Raw genomic sequence first — 20,689 nt, forward strand, 5'->3', positions numbered from 1 at the left:
TCTGCCCCCAGATTCATGTCCCTCCATCTCTGCCCCCAGATTCATGTCCCTCCATCTCTGCCCCCAGATTCATGTCCCTCCATCTCTGCCCCCAGATTCATGTCCCTCCATCTCTGCCCCCAGATTCATGTCCTCTCCATCTCTGCCCCCAGATTCATGTCCCCACATCTCTGCCCCCAGATTCATGTCCCACATCTCTGCCCCCAGATTCCTGTCCCTCCATCTCTGCCCCCAGATTCATGTCCCCCATCTCTGCCCCCAGATTCATGTCCCTCCATCTCTGCCCCCAGATTCATGTCCTCTCCATCTCTGCCCCCAGATTCATGTCCCCACATCTCTGCCCCCAGATTCATGTCCCACATCTCAGCCCCCAGATTCATGTCCCACATCTCTGCCCCCAGATTCATGTCCCTCCATCTCTGCCCCCAAATTCATGTCCTCTCATCTCTGCCCCCAGATTCATGTCCCCCATCTCTGCCCCCAGATTCATGTCCCCCATCTCTGCCCCAATGTCATGCCGTCCTCTCCTTCATCTGCCCCCAGATTCACGTTCCACCTCCACATTAAACTTACCTTCTCCTCCGCTCCCTCGCCGCTCTCTGCCCGCCTCTCTCGCTGACACATGCGGCTGAAGCTGCTCACGTGCTCGCTTCGTCTCTCTCTCTCGCTGACACATGCGGCTGAAGCTGCTCGCGTGCTCGCTTCGCCGCTGCGTCTCTCTCTCGCTGACACATGCGGCTGAAGCGAGGAGCTGACCTGTGTCAGCTCCTCGCTTCACTGCTGCCGCCGGCTCCTGGCTTGTACATCGCGTCTACAAGCCAGGAGCCGGCGGCAGCAGCGAAGCGAGGAGCTGACACAGGTCAGCTCCTCGCTTCAGCCGCATGTGTCAGCGAGAGAGAGACGCAGCGGCGAAGCGAGCACGCGAGCAGCTTCAGCCGCGTGTGTCAGGGAGAGAGGCGGGCAGCGGCGAAGCGAGGAGCTGACCTGTGTCAGCTCCTTCCTTCAGCCGCATGTGTGTTCAACTCAGATCTGCGTCCTCTGGACGCAGATCTGAGTTGAAATCGGGACATACCTCCCTCCAACCGGGACCGCGGGACATGTCACCCAAATCGGGACTGTCCCGCGGAAATCGGGACGGTTGGGAGGTATGGTCTATGGGGTCCGTGTGCTCTCACTGTACACCGCTTGCCAATGTGTTTGGTAGTCCCCATGTGGACTCCCCTGAACGGATTACCGACGCAGATGTGAACGAGGCCTTAGGAAAATTTATATTCAGTGTTTACTGTACATACTGAATACAACTACACTTAATGCAGAGGCTTCTCAGCCTGCCTCCTCTCTCCCTAATGCTGCTTACTGTTACTGTCCACTTACAGAATTAGATCTGGCTTACATTTCACCTTCCAGGTGACACTGGGTTTACACCAGCGTTCGGTGTCCGTACTCAGGTTTCCGTCTTCTGCCGGCAGAAAACGGAAACCTGTCAGACCATGTCCAGCCGTGAGTGGCAAAACCATTTTTTTTAAAAAAAATGGACAAAGTCCTGCATGTCCGACTTTGTGTCTAGTTAAAAAAAAAAAAAAAAAACTGTTTCGCTGCGGAGAGCATAAAACGCTCAGCGCTGCTCACGGCAGGACACTTTTCAAACCCATTCAAATTAATGAGTTTGAAAAATGCCTGCAGGTTTCTGTTTCTTGCCCAGTTTTGGGCAGGAAACGGAAACCTGACAACGGAGACCCCGGGCTCAGATGTGAACAAGCCCTGACACATCTCTTAAATGGGTGGACAGATTAAAAAAAAAAAAAAAATCACAGGTCCTCTTTAAAACCATAGTTATGCTTTAAGGGGTTAAACTTATAGCAAATTTTATAATTCCCTATAAATTACATTAACTAATTTATTAATTAAAACATTTAATGGTCCTTTATTGGATTTAGATGCATTAAAGTCAATACTGAAATCAATTGAAAAGTAGATACAAAAGTCAAATCATCAAATATCCAAGGGCTTAGGTCCAATGGATTAGAGTATTAACCTTTAAAGCAGGCATTATAAAATGACATACCTGACATGCATCTTTAGTCCCATCAGAGTACCCTGCACAGAACATCCTTGGACTTATCTGATAGTGGTAGAGGTCGGAGCAAATATCTTGAGAAATTAACCTAAGGTCAGTCTTCTGGAGAACGTCACTGTTAGGACCTAAAATTTCAAAGTCTGATTCAGATGGTTGCAGAGATGTTGCTAACATACTTTTCTTCTTCCAGAATCACTCTTATACCCAATTTGTCTGCTTTCATATGCATGGCTGGCATCAGCACCCACTGTACTTGGGCAAGTGCCAGGGCCCCAACCTCCTGAGGGGGCCACTCGGCAGTAGCGTAAGGTATGGGCCCCACAGCCAACTGGAAATTGCTGGGACCCCGGACAGCCATGATAGCAATCGGGAAGACCGCTATATATACTGCTAATGGAGAGGGGGCCCAATGGTCACATGCAATGATGCCCACCTTAAATTCCTCTTTACTTTCTGATGTCCAAACAGGTTGTATCTACTTCTACTGGAGTGGACTGTAATACAGTACATACCATATGTCTCCCTCAGCAAAACCCCCCCAATTACGATTGTTTTTTTTTTTTTTTTGCTGCAGTGTGCATGAGTTACACCAAAAGGGGCCCACTGTGGCTCTGTTGCCCAAGGGCCCACACAAATCTGGAGCCGGCCCTGTCTATATATATATATATATATATATATATATATATATATACCGATATCAGCCATACCATGCCATTCTGTGCTTAATTCTATATAGGTTCCTCTACTACCACTACTACCAAAACACTTCTTGTAGAGTTTATGCCTGTTGAGGTATGGAGATCACAAGACTCCTTAATGGAATCAGTGTATTTTCTGCACAGTGCTGCTCTCTGATGAATATATTTTCAAAATGCATGACTTACCCATCTCATTTGCTGCCCCCCAACCTGTCAACCAGCATGTTGAACCAGTAGGGAAATGGTGGGTACTGGCAGGAAGACAAATAGGTTGAACATGTGGAGATGTAAGTGGAACAGGATGATCCAGCTGGACAAGGGCTATGTCGTAATCATGGTTGTCCTGGTCATAGTATGGATGGAGGATCAGCTGTGTAACTTTGAATGCCATCTCCTTCTGACTACTTCGACTAAGGATCACCTTTCCCAATATCACCGTCCAAACTTCAGGAGTAGCGAAACTGAAATGTGCAGATATAGTAGTCAATGCAGAGATGTATAGATTAAACCATCATTCAAGGTTTAAGAGAAAAAATGTATGTTATACCAAGGGATACTGATGTCCCTGACTATATCGGCAAATGTCATCTTGTTGGCAATACTTTTAGCTTGCTTGGATTAAATTTAAGTCTGATACAATGCTTGTTAGGAATCTTGGGGACACTCTCAAATGGGGCATCCATAGAGACAACTGAATTGACAAGTTTTAATTGGAATGTCACCTTATCTTTATGACCACCTAATGGGGATTTAGACCTCTGTAGACCACTGTCTGTCTTGGGCACTCTCTGATGATACAAGCAGGGACCCATTGACTTGCAGTTACTACTAGAGATGAGCAAATGGCATTCGATCGAATATCAGGACATTCAAGGTATTTGATTCCAATCGAATACCACGAGGCAAACGCACTAAAAATTCGTATCCCCTCCCACTTTCCCTGGCGCTTTTTTTGCACCAATAACTGCGCAGGGGAGGTGGGACAGGAACTACGACAATGGAGGCATAAAAAAAAAAAAAAAAAAAATCGGAAAAAGTAATTGGCTGGCTAAATCAGGTGACCTCCACTTTATACGAAAGGTCGATTTCAGATTGGGGTAATATGAGACTGTGAACTATGTGACTGTGAGACAGAGTACAGGCAGGGTTAGCTAGGGATTACCTTTATTTAGGTGGGAATGTTACTCACACAACTCTTTGAGGCTCTATCTCGTCGGGATCCCTGTCAGCTTGCCCATATGCGGGAGCTGACTTTTTCCCATAGGAATGCATTGACCAGTGTTGATTGGCCGAATGCCATACAGAGTACAGCATTCGTCCAATCAACGCTGGTTCTGACGGAGGCTTGTCTGTGAGGAGGCGGAGTCTAAGCTCGGTCCACAGCAGTCTCCATTGTGGTCTGATCTTAGACTCCGCCTCCGGCAGAACCAGCGTTGATTGGCTGAATGCTGTACCCTGTATGGCATTCGGCCAATCAACGCTGGTCAATGCATTCCTATGGGAAAAAGTCAGCTCCCGCATATCGCAAGCTGACAGGGATCCCAACGAGATAGTGGCGTAATACAGGTACTTGGGCTTGTTAGATGCCCCCATGCATACTTCCCATGCTGTCCCAGTTGCTTTCCAGGGTGTTGGCATCATTTCCTGGGGTGTCATAGTGGACTTGGTGACTCTCCTGAGTCGAAATGTGGCTTCCCCTGAAACAAGCATTTTTTCCCCATAGACTATAATGGGGTTCGATATTCATTCGAATAGTCAAATATTGAAGGGCTATCCGAAACGAATATCGAAACTCGAATATTTCACTGTTCGCTCATCTCTAGTTACTAGTAGAATGCACCCGCTGAATTAGAATGTATTAGGTTCCCATTTAACACAATCATAAAGCCTTATGCAGTGAACTCCTAAAGTCGTGATTGTAGAATGTAAGAACTATATTGTTTAACAGAGCAACAAAACTGGGTACTCTAGAGAATACAAGACCATGTGCCCTTATTTCTTTCACTATCTGCTGTCCGGGGAGTATCTGGAGGCCGCCATACACTGCAGGTGGTTGGCTGACGTTATCACTTTCTAATATTAAAAATACCTCTATTATAGTGCTCTGTCTCCCAAGATTGGTGGTGCCAAAGGTCTTTATTGTCTTCCCTGTGTTCTGCGGATGCATGCTATACATGCAGTTGATGACTGTGTAGTCACCGTTGGTCTTATAAATATTTAAAGGGTTCATTAATTTTTGATAAAAATCATCAGAAAGTTCCTAGGATGTTACATTAAATATTCTCCGGAACAGAAGTTGGCCTTCAGATTTAGCCAAAAAGACCAGGTACCGAGGAAAGAACTTATTTGTTATAATCTCTATTTTATTGTTCTCGTTCCTAAAATGTCACGCAGATTATGATGTGGAGTTTGAAGTCTTTGGGTCTGTAAAGCAAAATTTTAATATTATGCTGTGTAAAATGTATGTATACCATAGCAATGAAGTACCATTTTAATAGTGAGACAGCTCTGTAATGCTTGAGAATGTTATCAATGGAGCTGCTTTATGTGGGCCCCCCCAAACACAAGGGCCCTAATAGGATTGCAACCTTAGCACCCTCTACTGGTACTGATTTTTATTTATTTTTATTTATTTTTTCCTGGTAAGATAGCTATAGATAATATATTTTAATAATATATGGATTTTTTTTTAGAATAAGGAACTTTTTCTATTTTTATATTCAAAAGCAACAACAGGTTTCCCACAAAACGGAGGCAGAATTTGTAAGTAATTTACAGAGAATGTAGCATGAGAAAAATTAACTGTTATTAAAAGTGTATCTGTGTATTTTTTTTAAATTATGAATACCATTTTATTTAAATAGTCATAAACAAAAAAAATAAATAAATAAAAAATTAAGGTTTAATGTTAGAGTATATGGAATGTTAATGGTCAAAACAAATAGAAAAACAGGCATTGTTATCATTAGGAACCATTCTGGTTAAGCAGTTTTAGAAATAACAGCTAAGTTCTGAGTATTTGCCATGGGCTTCGTAACTATCGGGGTTGCAGCCATTATCACTGAACAGCTTTATGAAGCTTCATTCATTACATGGCATGTGGCAGCTCAGGTCTACTCAAATGGATAGGGCTGAGCTTCAAAGCAAGCACGGAACCTATGCAATGTACCATGTTTTTCAGTGAAGATGCCGCAGCTCTTGCCTGAACAATGATCTGCAGGTGTCCTTGGGAGGAGGTAGCCATAGGGTGTGTAGCTACTGGCCCTGGATCCATTAGGGGCCACTAAGGTTCCTCTGTCACATAAAATATACTACTATTCTGAATGGCACAAAGTAGGAAAGGGCTCTGTGTAGATTTTGCATTGGGGTTGGGGAGCTTCAAGTTGTCCCTCTGCTCCTGGTCTTGGGTGATGACCTATTTTATGAATGGATCTTCAATCTAATAGATCTACAATAACCCTATTAAATTTGGCAAACTTTACAACTCCCCTCAGCACATACATACACAGTGTAAGATATATTTAGTATATTATTCTAACATGTAGCGTTCAAGACAGCGCATACTCTGTGTATGGTATGATCAATCATACAGTCCTCATGCTCACAATTATATACATAGAAATGTAACTCAACCACACTCTATATATTACCTATCGGGAATGAAACAGTGAGCTGCAGTAAGGATCCATCTGTCCGCCACTAAGCTCCCTCCACATATATGTGCTCCTCGAACTTGCAAACTAGCCTGCCATGGCCATTCTCCTTCTTGTGCCTTAGTTCCTCCAACAATACGACTTTGCAGGGCCTGTACACCACAGTCTAAGAAAGGAAAAAGAAGAAAATTAATCATGTTAATGGCCAATATATAGGGACTTGTTCAGTTTAAAGGGGGTGTAACAAAATAATTTTTCCTAAAGAAAGATCTGTCATTGGTGTCAACTGGAATGTCTACTGGGCTCCATAATGAGGGTCCCTAGATGTATCCTGAGTAGAGGTAATATATAGAAGAATACAAGCAAAATCCAAAGGAAATCTTCCTCAGCATTAGAGATGAGCGAACACTGTTCGGATCAGCCGATCCGAACAGCACGCACCCATAGAAATGAATGGAAGCACCTGTGACGCTGACTTTGCCGGCGGCCGGCCGGCGTCACAGGTGCTTCAATTCATTTCTATGGGTGCGTGCTGTTCGGATTGGCTGATCCAAACAGTGTTCGCTCATCTCTAATGCTGAGGAAGATTTCCTTTGGATTTTGCTTGTAAATCTCTGGATCTCAGAAGTAGTGCTTTAGGATAAATCATAGACATGAATAAGTGTATTGGCTACCATTGGGTGGGAATTTGCAAACATACACCATCAAAAAAACCTACTGTAATGTCTCTGTACATTAGTTTATTAAATCCTTACGGGCATGGACAAACATATGTGTGCTGCACAGGGGCTTTAAGGACAGATGAAACCTCAGCTTTGGGGTATCAATCACTTGGCCCACTGATGGGGGGCGGGCATGAAAATGTATGGCGTCATGCCAGAAACGAATGGTTCCACATAGTTTTTGCGTAGGAGTCTTCTGCTGCCTGAGTCCACCACTACAATGGGGTCCATGCATTTATATCATCCATTTCTTTTTTACTTCTACTATTTTTGAATAGGGCAGAAATGTATTTTTGAAACATAACAAGGATATTGCAAAAGATATCTTTGGAAACTATACTGTATTTTACTAAGAAATGTCAAGTGTTTCAGGCATGCGGCTCAGTTGACCTTCCAGGAGAAAGGCCTACATCTTAAAAATAAAGAAATAAACAAGGAAATGTCACTGAATAGTACATTACTCAACCTTGTACAGAAATATGACAGGAATTCATGTGTCTGAGGCTTATGCTATGCCTAACAGTATCTAAGTTGTTATAGTATTCGTTCTAGATCGGATCTCACTGCAGTTCTGTTCATCGGAGCCGTCCGCACAGTCTTTAACAGAGTCACATTCTGGATTGGTCTTTTGTACGCAGCTCCCGTCTGCACATCTGTAGTTGAAGGCTCCGCAGGGAACAGCTGTATATAAGCAAAAAAAATAAAAATAATAATAATAATAAAAAAGACACACCATGCGTTTACAACCGTGTATGCCAAAGCATACAACCAGACTGAAGCCAGGTGAGAACAAACAGGTCTTCATGCAGGAATAAGGAAACGTTACAACTAGCAGGGAAATTCAGACTGTATTATTCTGAGGACCTCAAATGCTGTGTAATGTCCCTTCCCATTGTCCTTACAAATGTTAGTTTTGGCTTTTGTTAAAAAAAAAAATCATACACCTATATAGTGTGTATGGTGATAGAACATTATTCTGTAAGTTCATCAACTCCCTAAAAAGTGGCCACAGATTTGTGTAATCCCTTTCTTCCTGTTATATAGCACTGCGACACTGGACAGATTTGGTTTGGGATTACTTCTGTCGTCTAACTCCCCCCCCCTTCCCCCCACTTGATTCTTGCCCTTTAAACACTATACAAAGATCTGGTTTTCACTGCAGGAAACCGCCAGGGTGTCACCTCTATGAGTAGAATCCGTACACTGATAGCTGAGACAAGAGACATAGTCAGAGGACAGATCAATGTCAGGACTCATGGCAGACAGAGTATGTTTAGCACAGGGTCAGACAGGAAGGCAATACAGACATGGAATTGATATAAAGGTATAGTACAGGCAAGTAGCACAAAGTTAGGCCAGTTGCAGATGACCATGCCGTGAATTAAAAGCAAGGACGGCACATGAGGACACAGGGATGTTCCCCGTGTGACGCCCGTGCACAGGCCGTGCTTCCGCAGCTTCTTTCATTTAATGAATAGGAGCCATGTGAAATCTATATCGAAACCTGGAAAAATCTAAAAGTGGTAAAAATGCTGTCCCAGTTTCATTCTAAGATTTTACCTTCATTGCACCGCTCTTCATCTGTACCGTTCACACAGTCCTTTTTACCATCACAGATTTGTTTGGTAGGAATACACTGTCCTCCTGGGCACTGGTATTCGGCAGGACACACTGGGTTAAAACAAATGAAAAGTCTTATTGTGGGTGATACAGCGGCTTAGAAAATGTATATGTGAAATGAGGGCTGGTGTTATACTTACCACAATTCCTCTCGTCTAAACCATTGGGGCAATCCTTTACCCCATCGCATAGGGGGACACACATACCATCTGCTATACACAGGAATTCCCCAGGACAGGCTGCGTGGAGAGAAAGTTTAACATATTATCAGTAAACACTATTGTTATAATTTTGCACTAAATGGTTATCATGTAACTCACGATCTGTCTTATTGTAAAGGCTGTAAGAGACTTGAATCCCGGGGCCGGTTACTGATCTGGTACAGGTAAAAGTCAGGTTGATGTTATTAGATACTTCTTCAATTCTCTCAGTATAAGGTTCCAGCACTCTCAGCCCGCACATCCTGTAGAAAGCAACAAACAGCACTTATTATCTCATTGATCATGCTTTATACAATGGAAATATAGTCTGCACATATCCTAAAGTGGAGGTGGAACAACCTTAATCGCTTCCCATCACTGCACTGCATATTCAGGTCCTAAAAGAGCTGCTACTTTGTATTAAGATGTGAACAGGGGCTCTGTGATTTCCTTTAGAATAGCAGTTTTGGACTTCAATCTATCACATACCTCCCTCTATCACAGACCTCTGCTTATTTGCTCATTTATAGCAAATATAATCACCATTATTCATGATTCATGGTGACCTCCATCTTCCTCCGATTCCCCTCTGTAGTAATTTGCCCTAGATTGGAACTCCCTGATCTTTTGGCCCCACAAATCGAGTCTGCCTTGACAACAACCAAGCAGACGGGCTTAGTTATCCAGCACATGGCATAAAAACACAGGCACAACATGATGCCACTTGTGCCTCCTCCACCTGTTCTGTTGTGCAGTAGGGGGTTCTTTCATCTTCTCCCCCCAGTTTTGCAACTATAATTACCCTATAATAACCAAACTGATTGAAAGGTTGAGATCGTAGGGTTGCTTGAGGGCATTTTCAGAGATGGTGATCCAGGGGTTACTGGCAGTTGACATAAAGATTTATGGGTTAATTTAGGGAAATCGCTGACAGCAAATCCATAAGAAATCAGGGAAGCGCCTGCACATTTATGTCACGGTAAATGTATGGGGCAGTGTTGGATTGGCCCACCAGGCCTACAGTGGATCCTTTGGTGGGCCCAGACTCTACATCCAAGTTTGAAGGGTATTATAACCTATTTTCTAGGGGTTTCTGAAGGTTGACCAAAAAGATCATGCACGCTACCTTGCAGATACTATAGAAGTTAACAACAGTTGCTTGGATAAAGCAGGCATTAGCGACAGTTATTTGGGTACGGCAAAGTGCTACAGCAGTTTCTCAACGTTCTTCTAGAACTCTGAGCAACCTCCTAACAGTGTGGGAGAAGTCGTCCCAAGGCAACACACAGCATTCTCTCTGTTCACATAGGGTTTGTGTTCAGATCACGCAGATTCAACTTATTTAGATAAGTACCAAGTTTCACAAATTTTTGGATTTAGTTTCAACTCTGGACTGAGCTGAACACTCCATGCAGACAGGTAGCCGCAACAATGGAAACAGAGTGAAAGAAAATGTGAAAGGTGCAGATTTTGCAACAGATTCTGCTTAAAAAATCTGTCTGCAAGAAACTCTTGTGTGAGCTTACCCTAACATGGAGACATCGAGGCTATACCTCGTAAAAACAACACTGTTGTAGAATCAGAAGGAAGAATCATCGCTCTACCCTCTTTCCAGAAAATACCAGAAGGTACGATAAGTTACGACTTAGCCATCATCTCCCACCTAAGGCCAAGCTTATAGAAGGTGGTGACTTCCCCCTGCGGGTGTCCTATGCTCAGGTATTGGAAAACCAGGGCCCATAACCATTGCATTACAGGGTCCATTGTCTGTGACCAACCCTGGGATAGGGGGCTCATGACCAACACCACTTTTAATCATATTCAGTCTTTACTAGCTCACGTCATATTTTGTTACTGCATTAAAAGGGAAAATTAAGGAGCAAATGCAGTTGTACCTTCGATTCTGGATGATCCACTGTCCTTGCAAACATGGGGCATATGTGTACTGTCCTGTCAGCTTGTAGCCTTCAAACCTCAGAGCAACCCCGTACTCTGGAGAGGGCACCTGAAATGACAATAAGAACCCCAATAATACCACATACACATGCAGCTAAGAGCCTATAATAATGGTGTCGTCACATTTTTTTTAATGTAGATTGTGAGCCCTACATAGAGCTTACAATGTACATTTTTTCCCCTATCGGTATGTCTTCTTGGAATATGGGATGGAAATCCATGCAAACATGGGGAGAACATACAAACTCCTTGCAGATGGTTTTTTGCCCTTGGCGGGATTTGAACACCAGGACTCCAGCGCTACAAGGCTGCAGTGCTAACCACTGAGCCACCATGTGGCCCCAACATCAGGGAGGCTTCCAAAAAAAAAAAGGTGAGTGAATCTCTTAGGATTAAGCCAAATGCTTCCTCATGTGCCAGGCTCTTTGTCATAGTATTTGTGACATGGGCATGTTATGTGGCGGTAGCGGAATGGGCAATATATTGGCATGTCCATGTTCCAAAAAGGGGCATGGTACATTCCAAATGCCACATTACTACCCATCGCCACATTTCTACCCTTCTACACCAGAAAACTATATCCCCCTCTATGTACTGATAGTAAAGATTGCTTTGCTCACTGTTATGTTCCAGGTGCAATACGGATGTGGCGGGTAGTAGAAGGGATAATAAGGTGTCCTTAGGTGGCCCTGGACATGGAATCCTTCCTTCAACACAATGCTCTCTTCACAGGCTAAAAATAGAAATAACCATATGAATATCCCATTACCGAGCAGAAGCATATCCATAAATGTAACTCAATACCAAAAAATACTTAGCTTAGTGATATAATCAGGTTAACATAATGAAATCAACAATTAGCCTGTAAATAAATCTCATGTTATGGTTTCCAGTAATGTTTCCATATACTTGGTACAGCAGAATAGATAAAGAAGAGGCGAAGAGAGCGAAATAGTCAAAAGATGTCTTGTGATGTGTTACATTCATGTCTGCACAACTGGAGAAACTTTGCTAGTAATCTTGATCAAAAATATCCCGGTGTTTCTGTATATGGCTCTTATGTATATAAGATTATTGAGAACTGGGTCTCAAAATTAGGAACCTTACCTCAAAAAGTACATCGCCCATACACCATTGCTACACCACTTCCATACTACACTTGCACTACTACATAAGCCCTAGTTGTAGGAGCAGCCCCACATGGTTCATATTGCATTGTTTACTATGTGTTGCTATGTTAAAGGGGTTAAGTTCTGAAGAATATATAGACTCTATTCGTTAGATAGAAGATAAATAGGTGGTCATGGGTATCTGAAGGCTGAGACCCCCACTGTATCTGAGAATGGGGGTATTTTACCCCCATTATGAATTCAGCCTGACTGCAGCCACTGGCTGACTGTAGGCATATCCTATTCTGGAATGGGCACATCCAAGCTCCCATTCATGTCAATGGGAAGACCCCAGATGACTGAGCGCTGTACTTTGGCTATCTCCAGTCCTCTAATAGTAGTGAATAGGAGCTTGGATGTGTGCCATATGTAGGCATGCCCCTCTCTAGAAGGGAGATATCCAAGCTCCTACTATTGGAGCACTGGAGATAGCCAAAGTACTGCACTCAGTTATCTGTGGCACTCATATGGACATGAATGGGAGCTTGGACACATCTATTCCAGCAAGGGGCACACCAACATTCTCCTGATCGGTGGGATTGTCGGTGGTCAGACCCCACCGATCAGCTATTTATCCTCTAGTCTATAGGGCATAAATATTCTTATGCCTTGCTGTATATGTGTGTTTATAGCTCCCTATATTATAAAAATGAATTTCTGTCTGTCTGTCTGTGCTCTAATGCGAACCAAACGACTGGACCGATCTTCACCAAATTTGGTACAGAGATACTTCAGATATCCGGGAAGGTTTAAGACGAGACTCCAACTCGCTCGGACGTACCGTTGCTGAGATACAGCATTTCAAACACAGTGCCCCCCCCCCCTTAGCCAATACAAACCTGCAAGACTTTCACTCATATTCCAACTGCAATACACACGGTCACTCCACATGCACAATACAACACTGATATCCAAACTGAGATACACGCATCAGAGGATTAGATACACAGATCAGCACACAGTATCACACGCCAGAGGATTAGATACACGGGTCTGCACACAGTCCCACAAACCAGAGAATTAAATACGCACTTCTGCACACAGTTCCACACACTGAAGGATTAGATACGCGCGTCTGCACACGGTTCCACATACCGAAGGATTAGATACAGGTGTCTACACACAGTTCCACACTCCAGAGGATTAGATACGCGCGTCTGCACACATTTGTACACGCCATACGATTAGATACACGCGTCTTCACACAGTTCCACACTCCAGAGGATTAGATACGCGCGTCTGCACACAGTACCACATGCCATAGGATTACATACGCGCGTCTGCACACAGTACCACATGCTGGGGGATTGGATACATACGTCTACACACAGTTCCACACACTGTAGGATTAGATACGCACCTCTTCACACAATACCACACAGGGGAGGATTAGATACACGTGTCTTCACACAGTTGTACACGCCATAGGATTAGATACATGCGTCTTCACACAGTACCACATGCAGTAAGATTAGATACACGCGTCTACACACAGTTCCACACGCCAAAGGATTAGATACGAGCCTCTTCACACAATACCACACAGGGGAGGATTAGATATGTGTGTGTGCACACAGTACCACACTTTGGAGGATTAGATACATGCCTCTGCACACAGTACCACAAGCCAGAGAATTAGATACGCGTCTCAGCACACAGTATCACACGGGGAGGATTAGATACGCTCATCTACACACAGTACCACATGCCATAGGATTATATACGCACGTCTGCACAGAGTACCACATGCCGGGGGATTGGATACATGCTTCTACACACAGTTCCACACACTGTAGGATTAGATACGCACCTCTTCACACAATACCACACAGGGGAGGATTAGATACACGTGTCTTCACACAGTTGTACACGCCATAGGATTAGATACACGCGTCTGCACACAGTACCACATGACGTAGGATTAGATACGCGCGTCTACACACAGTACCACATGGGGGAGGATTAGATACGCGCGTCTGCACACAGTACCACATGCCGTAGAATTAGATACGCGCATCTACACACAGTTCCACACTCCAGAGGATTAGATATGCGCGTCTGCACACAGTTGTACACGCCATAGGATTAGATACACACATCTGCACAGAGTACCACATGCCGTAGGATTAGATACACACGTCTACACACAGTTCCACACTCCAGAGGATTAGATACGCGCGTCTGCACACAGTTGTACACGCCATAGAATTAGATACACGCGTCTGCACACAGTACCACATGCAGTAGGATTAGATACGCGACTCTTCACACAGTACCACACAGGGGAGGATTAGATACGTGTGTGCACACAGTATCACACTTTGGAGGATTAGATACATGCCTCTGCACACAGTACCACAAGCCAGAGAATTAGATACGCGTCTCAGCACACAGTATCACACGGGGGAGGATTAGATACGCGCCTCTTCACACAATACCACACAGGGGAGGATTAGATACAGGCCTCTGCATACAGTACCACATGCCAGAGAATTAGATACGCGTCTCAGCACACAGTTCCACATGGGGGAGGATTAGATACGCGCATCTGCACACAGTACCACACGCCAGAGTCATTAGATACGCGCGTCTGCACACAGTTTCACTTACTGGAGGATTAGATACGCGCCTCTTCACACAATATCACATGGGGAGGATTAGATATGTGCATCTGCACAAAGTACCACACCAACAAGAATTAGACATTTGCATCTAAACACAGTACTACACGGGGAAAGATTAGATACAGCTTTACTCCAGGTATCCATAACAACTGATCACAGGTTTTTCACTGACATCCAAAATGAGATACACATAATCACATGACGCTTATGGACATACACACAAACCACATACAAAATACACCAGTGCAAAATTGGACAATTCTTATGGGGCCAGTACACAAACATAAAATGTAATATACCCGTGCGAAGCCGGGTCCTCCCTCTAGTATCTCCCTATATTATAAAAATGAATTTCTGTCTGTCTGTCTGTCTGTCTGTCTGTGCTCTAATGCGAACCAAACGACTGGACCGATCTTCACCAAATTTGGTACAGAGATACTTCAGGTATCCGGGAAGGTTTAAGACGAGACTCCAACTCGCTCGGACGTACCGTTGCTGAGATACAGCATTCCAAACACAATGCCCCCCCCTTAGCCAATACAAACCTGCAAGTCTTTCACTCATATTCCAACTGCAATACACATGGTCACTCCACATACACAACCCAACACTGATATCCAAACTGAGATACATGCATCAGAGGATTAGATACACAGATCAGCACACAGTATCACACGCCAGAGGATTAGATACACGCATCTGCACACAGTCCCACAAACCAGAGGATTAAATATGCGCTTCTGTACACAGTTCCACATGCCGAAGGATTAGATACACGCGTCTGCACAAAGTACCGCACGCCGGGGGATTGGATACATGCGTCTGCACACAGTTCCACACACCAGAGCATAAGATATGCACATCTACACACAGTTCCACATGCCGTAGGATTAGATACGCGCCTCTTCACACAATACCACACAGGGGGGGATTAGATACGTGTGTCTGCACACAGTACCACACTTTGGAGGATACATGCCTCTGCACACAGTACCACAAGCCAGAGAATTACATACACGTCTCAGCACACAGTACCACACAGGGGAGGATTAGATACACGCATCTGCACACAGTACCACATGCCAGAGGATTAGATACGCGTATCTGCACACAGTACCACACGCCAGAGGATTAGATACGCGCGTCTGCACACAGTACCACATGCCGTAGGATTAGATATATGCCTCTTCACACAATACCACACAGGGGAGGATTAGATACATGTGTCTGCATACAGTACCACACTTTGGAGGATTAGATACATGCCTCTGCACACAGTACCACAAGCCAGAGAATTACATACACGTCTCAGCACACAGTACCACACAGGGAGGATTAGATACACGCGTCTGCACACAGTATCACATGCCGTAGGATTAGATACGCGCGTCTACACACAGTTCCACATGCCGTAGGATTAGATACGCGCCTCTTCACACAATACCACACAGGGGGGGATTAGATACGTGTGTCTGCACACAGTACCACACTTTGGAGGATACATGCCTCTGCACACAGTACCACAAGCCAGAGAATTACATACACGTCTCAGCACACAGTACCACACAGGGGAGGATTAGATACACGCATCTGCACACAGTACCACATGCCAGAGGATTAGATACGCGTATCTGCACACAGTACCACACGCCAGAGGATTAGATACGCGCGTCTGCACACAGTACCACATGCCGTAGGATTAGATATATGCCTCTTCACACAATACCACACAGGGGAGGATTAGATACATGTGTCTGCATACAGTACCACACTTTGGAGGATTAGATACATGCGTCTGCATACAGTACCACATGCTGTAGGATTAGATACGTGCATCTACACACAGTTCCACATGCCGTAGGATTAGATACGCACCTCTTCACACAGTACCACACAGGGGAGGATTAGATACGTGTGTCTGCATACAGTACCGCACTTTGGAGGATTAGATACATGCCTCTGCACACAGTACCACAAGCCAGAGAATTAGATACGCGCATCAGCACACAGTACCACACAGAGAGGATTAGATACACGCGTCTGTACACAGTATCACATGCCGTAGGATTAGATACGCGCGTCTACACACAGTTCCACATGCCGTAGGATTAGATACGCACCTCTTCACACAATACCGCACAGGGGAGGATTAGATACGTGTGTCTGCACACAGTACCACACTTTGGAGGATTAGATACATGCCTCTGCACACAGTACCACAAGCCAGAGAATTACATACACGTCTCAGCACACAGTACCACACAGGGGAGGATTAGATACACGCATCTGCACACAGTACCACATGCCAGAGGATTAGATATGTGCATCTGCACACAGTACCACACAGGGGAGGATTAGATACGCGCATCTGCACACAGTACCACATGCCAGAGGATTAGATACGCGTATCTGCACACAGTACCACACGCCAGAGGATTAGATACGCGCGTCTGCACACAGTAACACATGCCGTAGGATTAGATATATGCCTCTTCACACAATACCACACAGGGGAGGATTAGATACATGTGTCTGCATACAGTACCACACTTTGGAGGATTAGATACACGCGTCTGCATACAGTACCACATGCTGTAGGATTAGATACGTGCATCTACACACAGTTCCACATGCCGTAGGATTAGATACGCACCTCTTCACACAGTACCACACAGGGGAGGATTAGATACGTGTGTCTGCATACAGTACCACACTTTGGAGGATTAGATACATGCCTCTGCACACAGTACCACAAGCCAGAGAATTAGATACGCGCATCAGCACACAGTACCACACAGGGAAGAATTAGATACGCGCATCTGCACACAGTACCACACGCCAAAGGATTAGATACGCGTGTCTACACACAGTTCCACACGCCGTAGGATTAGATATGCGACTCTTCACACAATACCACACAGGGAAGGATTAGATATGTGCATCTGCACACAGTTCCACACACCAGAGGATTAGATAAGCACGTCTGCACACAGTACCACATGCCGTAGGATTAGATATGCGCGTCTGCTTACAGTTCCACATGTCAGATGATTAGATACGCACATCTTCACACAGTTGTACACGCCATAGGATTAGATACACGCGTCTGCATACAGTACCACATGCTATAGGATTAGATACGTGCGTCTACACACAGTTTCACATGCCGTAGGATTAGATACGCGCCTCTTCACACAATACCACACAGGGGAGGATTAGATACGTGCATCTGAACACAGTACCACACGTTGGAGGATTAGATACAAGCCTCTGCACACAGTACCACATGCCAGATAATTAGATACGCGTCTCAGCACACAGTACCACACGGGGGAGGATTAGATACGTGCATCTGCACACAGTACCTCATGCCAGAGGATTAGATACACCTGTCTGCACACAGTACCACACGCCAGAGGATTAGATACGCGCATCTGCACATAGTACCACATGCCGTAAGATTAGATATGCACATCTGCACACAGTTTCACTTACCGGAGGATTAGATACGTCCCTCTTCACACAATGCCACATGGGGGAGGATTAGATACACACATCTGCACACAGTACCACACGCCGGAGGATTAGATATGTGCATCTGCACACAGTACCACACCAACAAGGATTAGATACTTGCGTCTAAACACAGTACTACACGAGGAAGGATTAGATACAGCTTTACTCCAGGTATCCATAACAACTGATCACAGGTTTTTCACTGATATCCAAAATGAGATACACATAATCACATGACGCTTATGGACATACACACGAACCACATACAAAATACACCAGTGCAAAATTGGACATTTCTTATGGGGCCACTACACAAACATAAAATGTAATATACCCGTGCGAAGCCGGGTGCTCCCTCTAGTCTCCCTATATTATAAAAATGAATTTCTGTCTGTCTGTCTGTCTGTGCTCTAATGCGAACCAAACGACTGGACCGATCTTCACCAAATTTGGTACAGAGATACTTCAGGTATCCGGGAAGGTTTAAGACGAGACTCCAACTCGCTCAGACGTACCGTTGCTGAGATACAGCATTCCAAACACAGTGCCCCCCCCTTAGCCAATACAAACCTACAAGACTTTCACTCATATTCCAACTGCAATACACACGGTCACTCCACATGCACAATACAACACTCATATCCAAACTGAGATACATGCATCAGAGGATTAGATACACAGATCAGCACACGGTATCACACGCCAGAGGATTAGATACGCACTTCTGCACACAGTTCCACACACTGAAGGATTTGATACGTGCATCTGCACACGGTTCCACATGCCGACGGATTAGATACAGGCGTCTACACACAGTTCCACACTCCAGAGGATTAGATACGCGCATCTGCACACATTTGTACACACCATAGGATTAGATACACGCGTCTGCACAGAGTACCACATGCCGTAGGATTAGATACACACGTCTACACATAGTTCCACACTGCAGAGGATTAGATACGCGCATCTGCACACAGTTGTACACACCATAGGATTAGATACACGTGTCTGCACACAGTACCACATGCAGTAGGATTAGATACACGCGTCTACACATAGTTCCACATGCCGAAGGATTAGATACGCGCCTCTTCACACAATATCACACAAGAGAGGATTAGATACGTGTGTGTGCACACAGTACCACACTTTGGAGGATTAGATACGCGCGTCTGCACACAGTCCCACACGGGGGAGGATTAGATACGCGCCTCTTCACACAATACCACACAGAGGAGGATTAGATACACGTGTCTTCACACAGTTGTACACGCCATAGGATTAGATACAAGCGTCTGCACACAGTACCACGTCGTAGCATTAGATATGCGTGTCTGCACACAGTACCACTTGCCGTAGGATTAGATACGCGCATCTACACACAGTTCCACACTCCAGAGGATTAGATGCGCGCATCTGCACACATTTGTACACGCCATAGAATTAGATACACACGTCTGCACAGAGTACCACATGCCGTAGGATTAGATACATGCATCTACATACAGTTCCACACTCCAGAGGATTAGATACGCGCGTCTGCACACAGTTGTACACACCATAGGATTAGATACACGTGTCTGCACACAGTACCACATGCAGTAGGATTAGATACGCGCGTCTACACATAGTTCCACACGCCGAAGGATTAGATACGCGCCTCTTCACACAATACCACACAAGGGAGGATTAGATACGTGTGTGTGCACACAGTACCACACTTTGGAGGATTAGATACATGCCTCTGCACACAGTACCACAAGCCAGAGAATTTGATACGCGTCTCCCCACACAGTATCACACGGGGGAGGATTAGATACGCGCGTCTGCACACAGTACCACACGGGGGAGGATTAGATACGCGCGTCTGCACACAGTACCACATAGGGGAGGATTAGATACGCGCGACTACACACAGTACCACATGCCATAGGATTAGATACGCGCGTCTGCACACAGTACCACATGCCGGGGGATTGGATACGCGCGTCTACACACAGTTCCACACGCCATAGGATTAGATATGCGCCTCTTCACACACTACCACACAGGGGAGGATTAGATACACGTGTCTTCACACAGTTGTACACGCCATAGGATTAGATACACGCGTCTGCACACAGTAACATATGCCGTAGGATTAGATACGCGCGTCTACACACAGTACCAGATGTTGTAGCATTAGATACGCGTGTCAGCACACAGTACCACTTGCCGTAGGTTTAGATACGCGCATCTACACACAGTTCCACACTCCAGAGGATTAGATACGCACATCTGCACACATTTGTACACGCCATAGGATTAGATACACACGTCTGCACAGAGTATCACATGCCGTAGGATTAGATACACGCGTTTACATACAGTTCCACACTCCAGAGGATTAGATACGCGCGTCTGCACACAGTTGTACACGCCATAGGATTAGATACACGCGTCTGCACACAG

The 20,689-nt window shown here is 45.0% G+C and overlaps 1 protein-coding gene across 1 annotated transcript in view; it reads right to left on the reverse strand.

Moving 5' to 3' along the window:
• The window catches only part of TMPRSS6 (transmembrane serine protease 6), a 117,058-nt gene that overhangs the window by 2,502 nt on the left and 93,867 nt on the right, over positions 1-20,689 (reverse strand). The window contains exons 8-16 of the mRNA XM_075286915.1: positions 11,547-11,659; positions 10,866-10,975; positions 9,091-9,233; positions 8,911-9,009; positions 8,711-8,821; positions 7,715-7,831; positions 6,426-6,594; positions 2,962-3,236; positions 2,066-2,202 (exon numbers count right to left, since the gene is read on the reverse strand). Coding sequence (XP_075143016.1) covers positions 2,066-2,202; positions 2,962-3,236; positions 6,426-6,594; positions 7,715-7,831; positions 8,711-8,821; positions 8,911-9,009; positions 9,091-9,233; positions 10,866-10,975; positions 11,547-11,659 — 1,274 coding nt within the window. The remainder of the gene's footprint in view (positions 1-2,065; positions 2,203-2,961; positions 3,237-6,425; positions 6,595-7,714; positions 7,832-8,710; positions 8,822-8,910; positions 9,010-9,090; positions 9,234-10,865; positions 10,976-11,546; positions 11,660-20,689) is intronic.

This window comes from Leptodactylus fuscus, chromosome 9 (genome assembly GCF_031893055.1).
Source record: "Leptodactylus fuscus isolate aLepFus1 chromosome 9, aLepFus1.hap2, whole genome shotgun sequence".
Classification (NCBI taxonomy): domain Eukaryota; kingdom Metazoa; phylum Chordata; class Amphibia; order Anura; family Leptodactylidae; genus Leptodactylus; species Leptodactylus fuscus.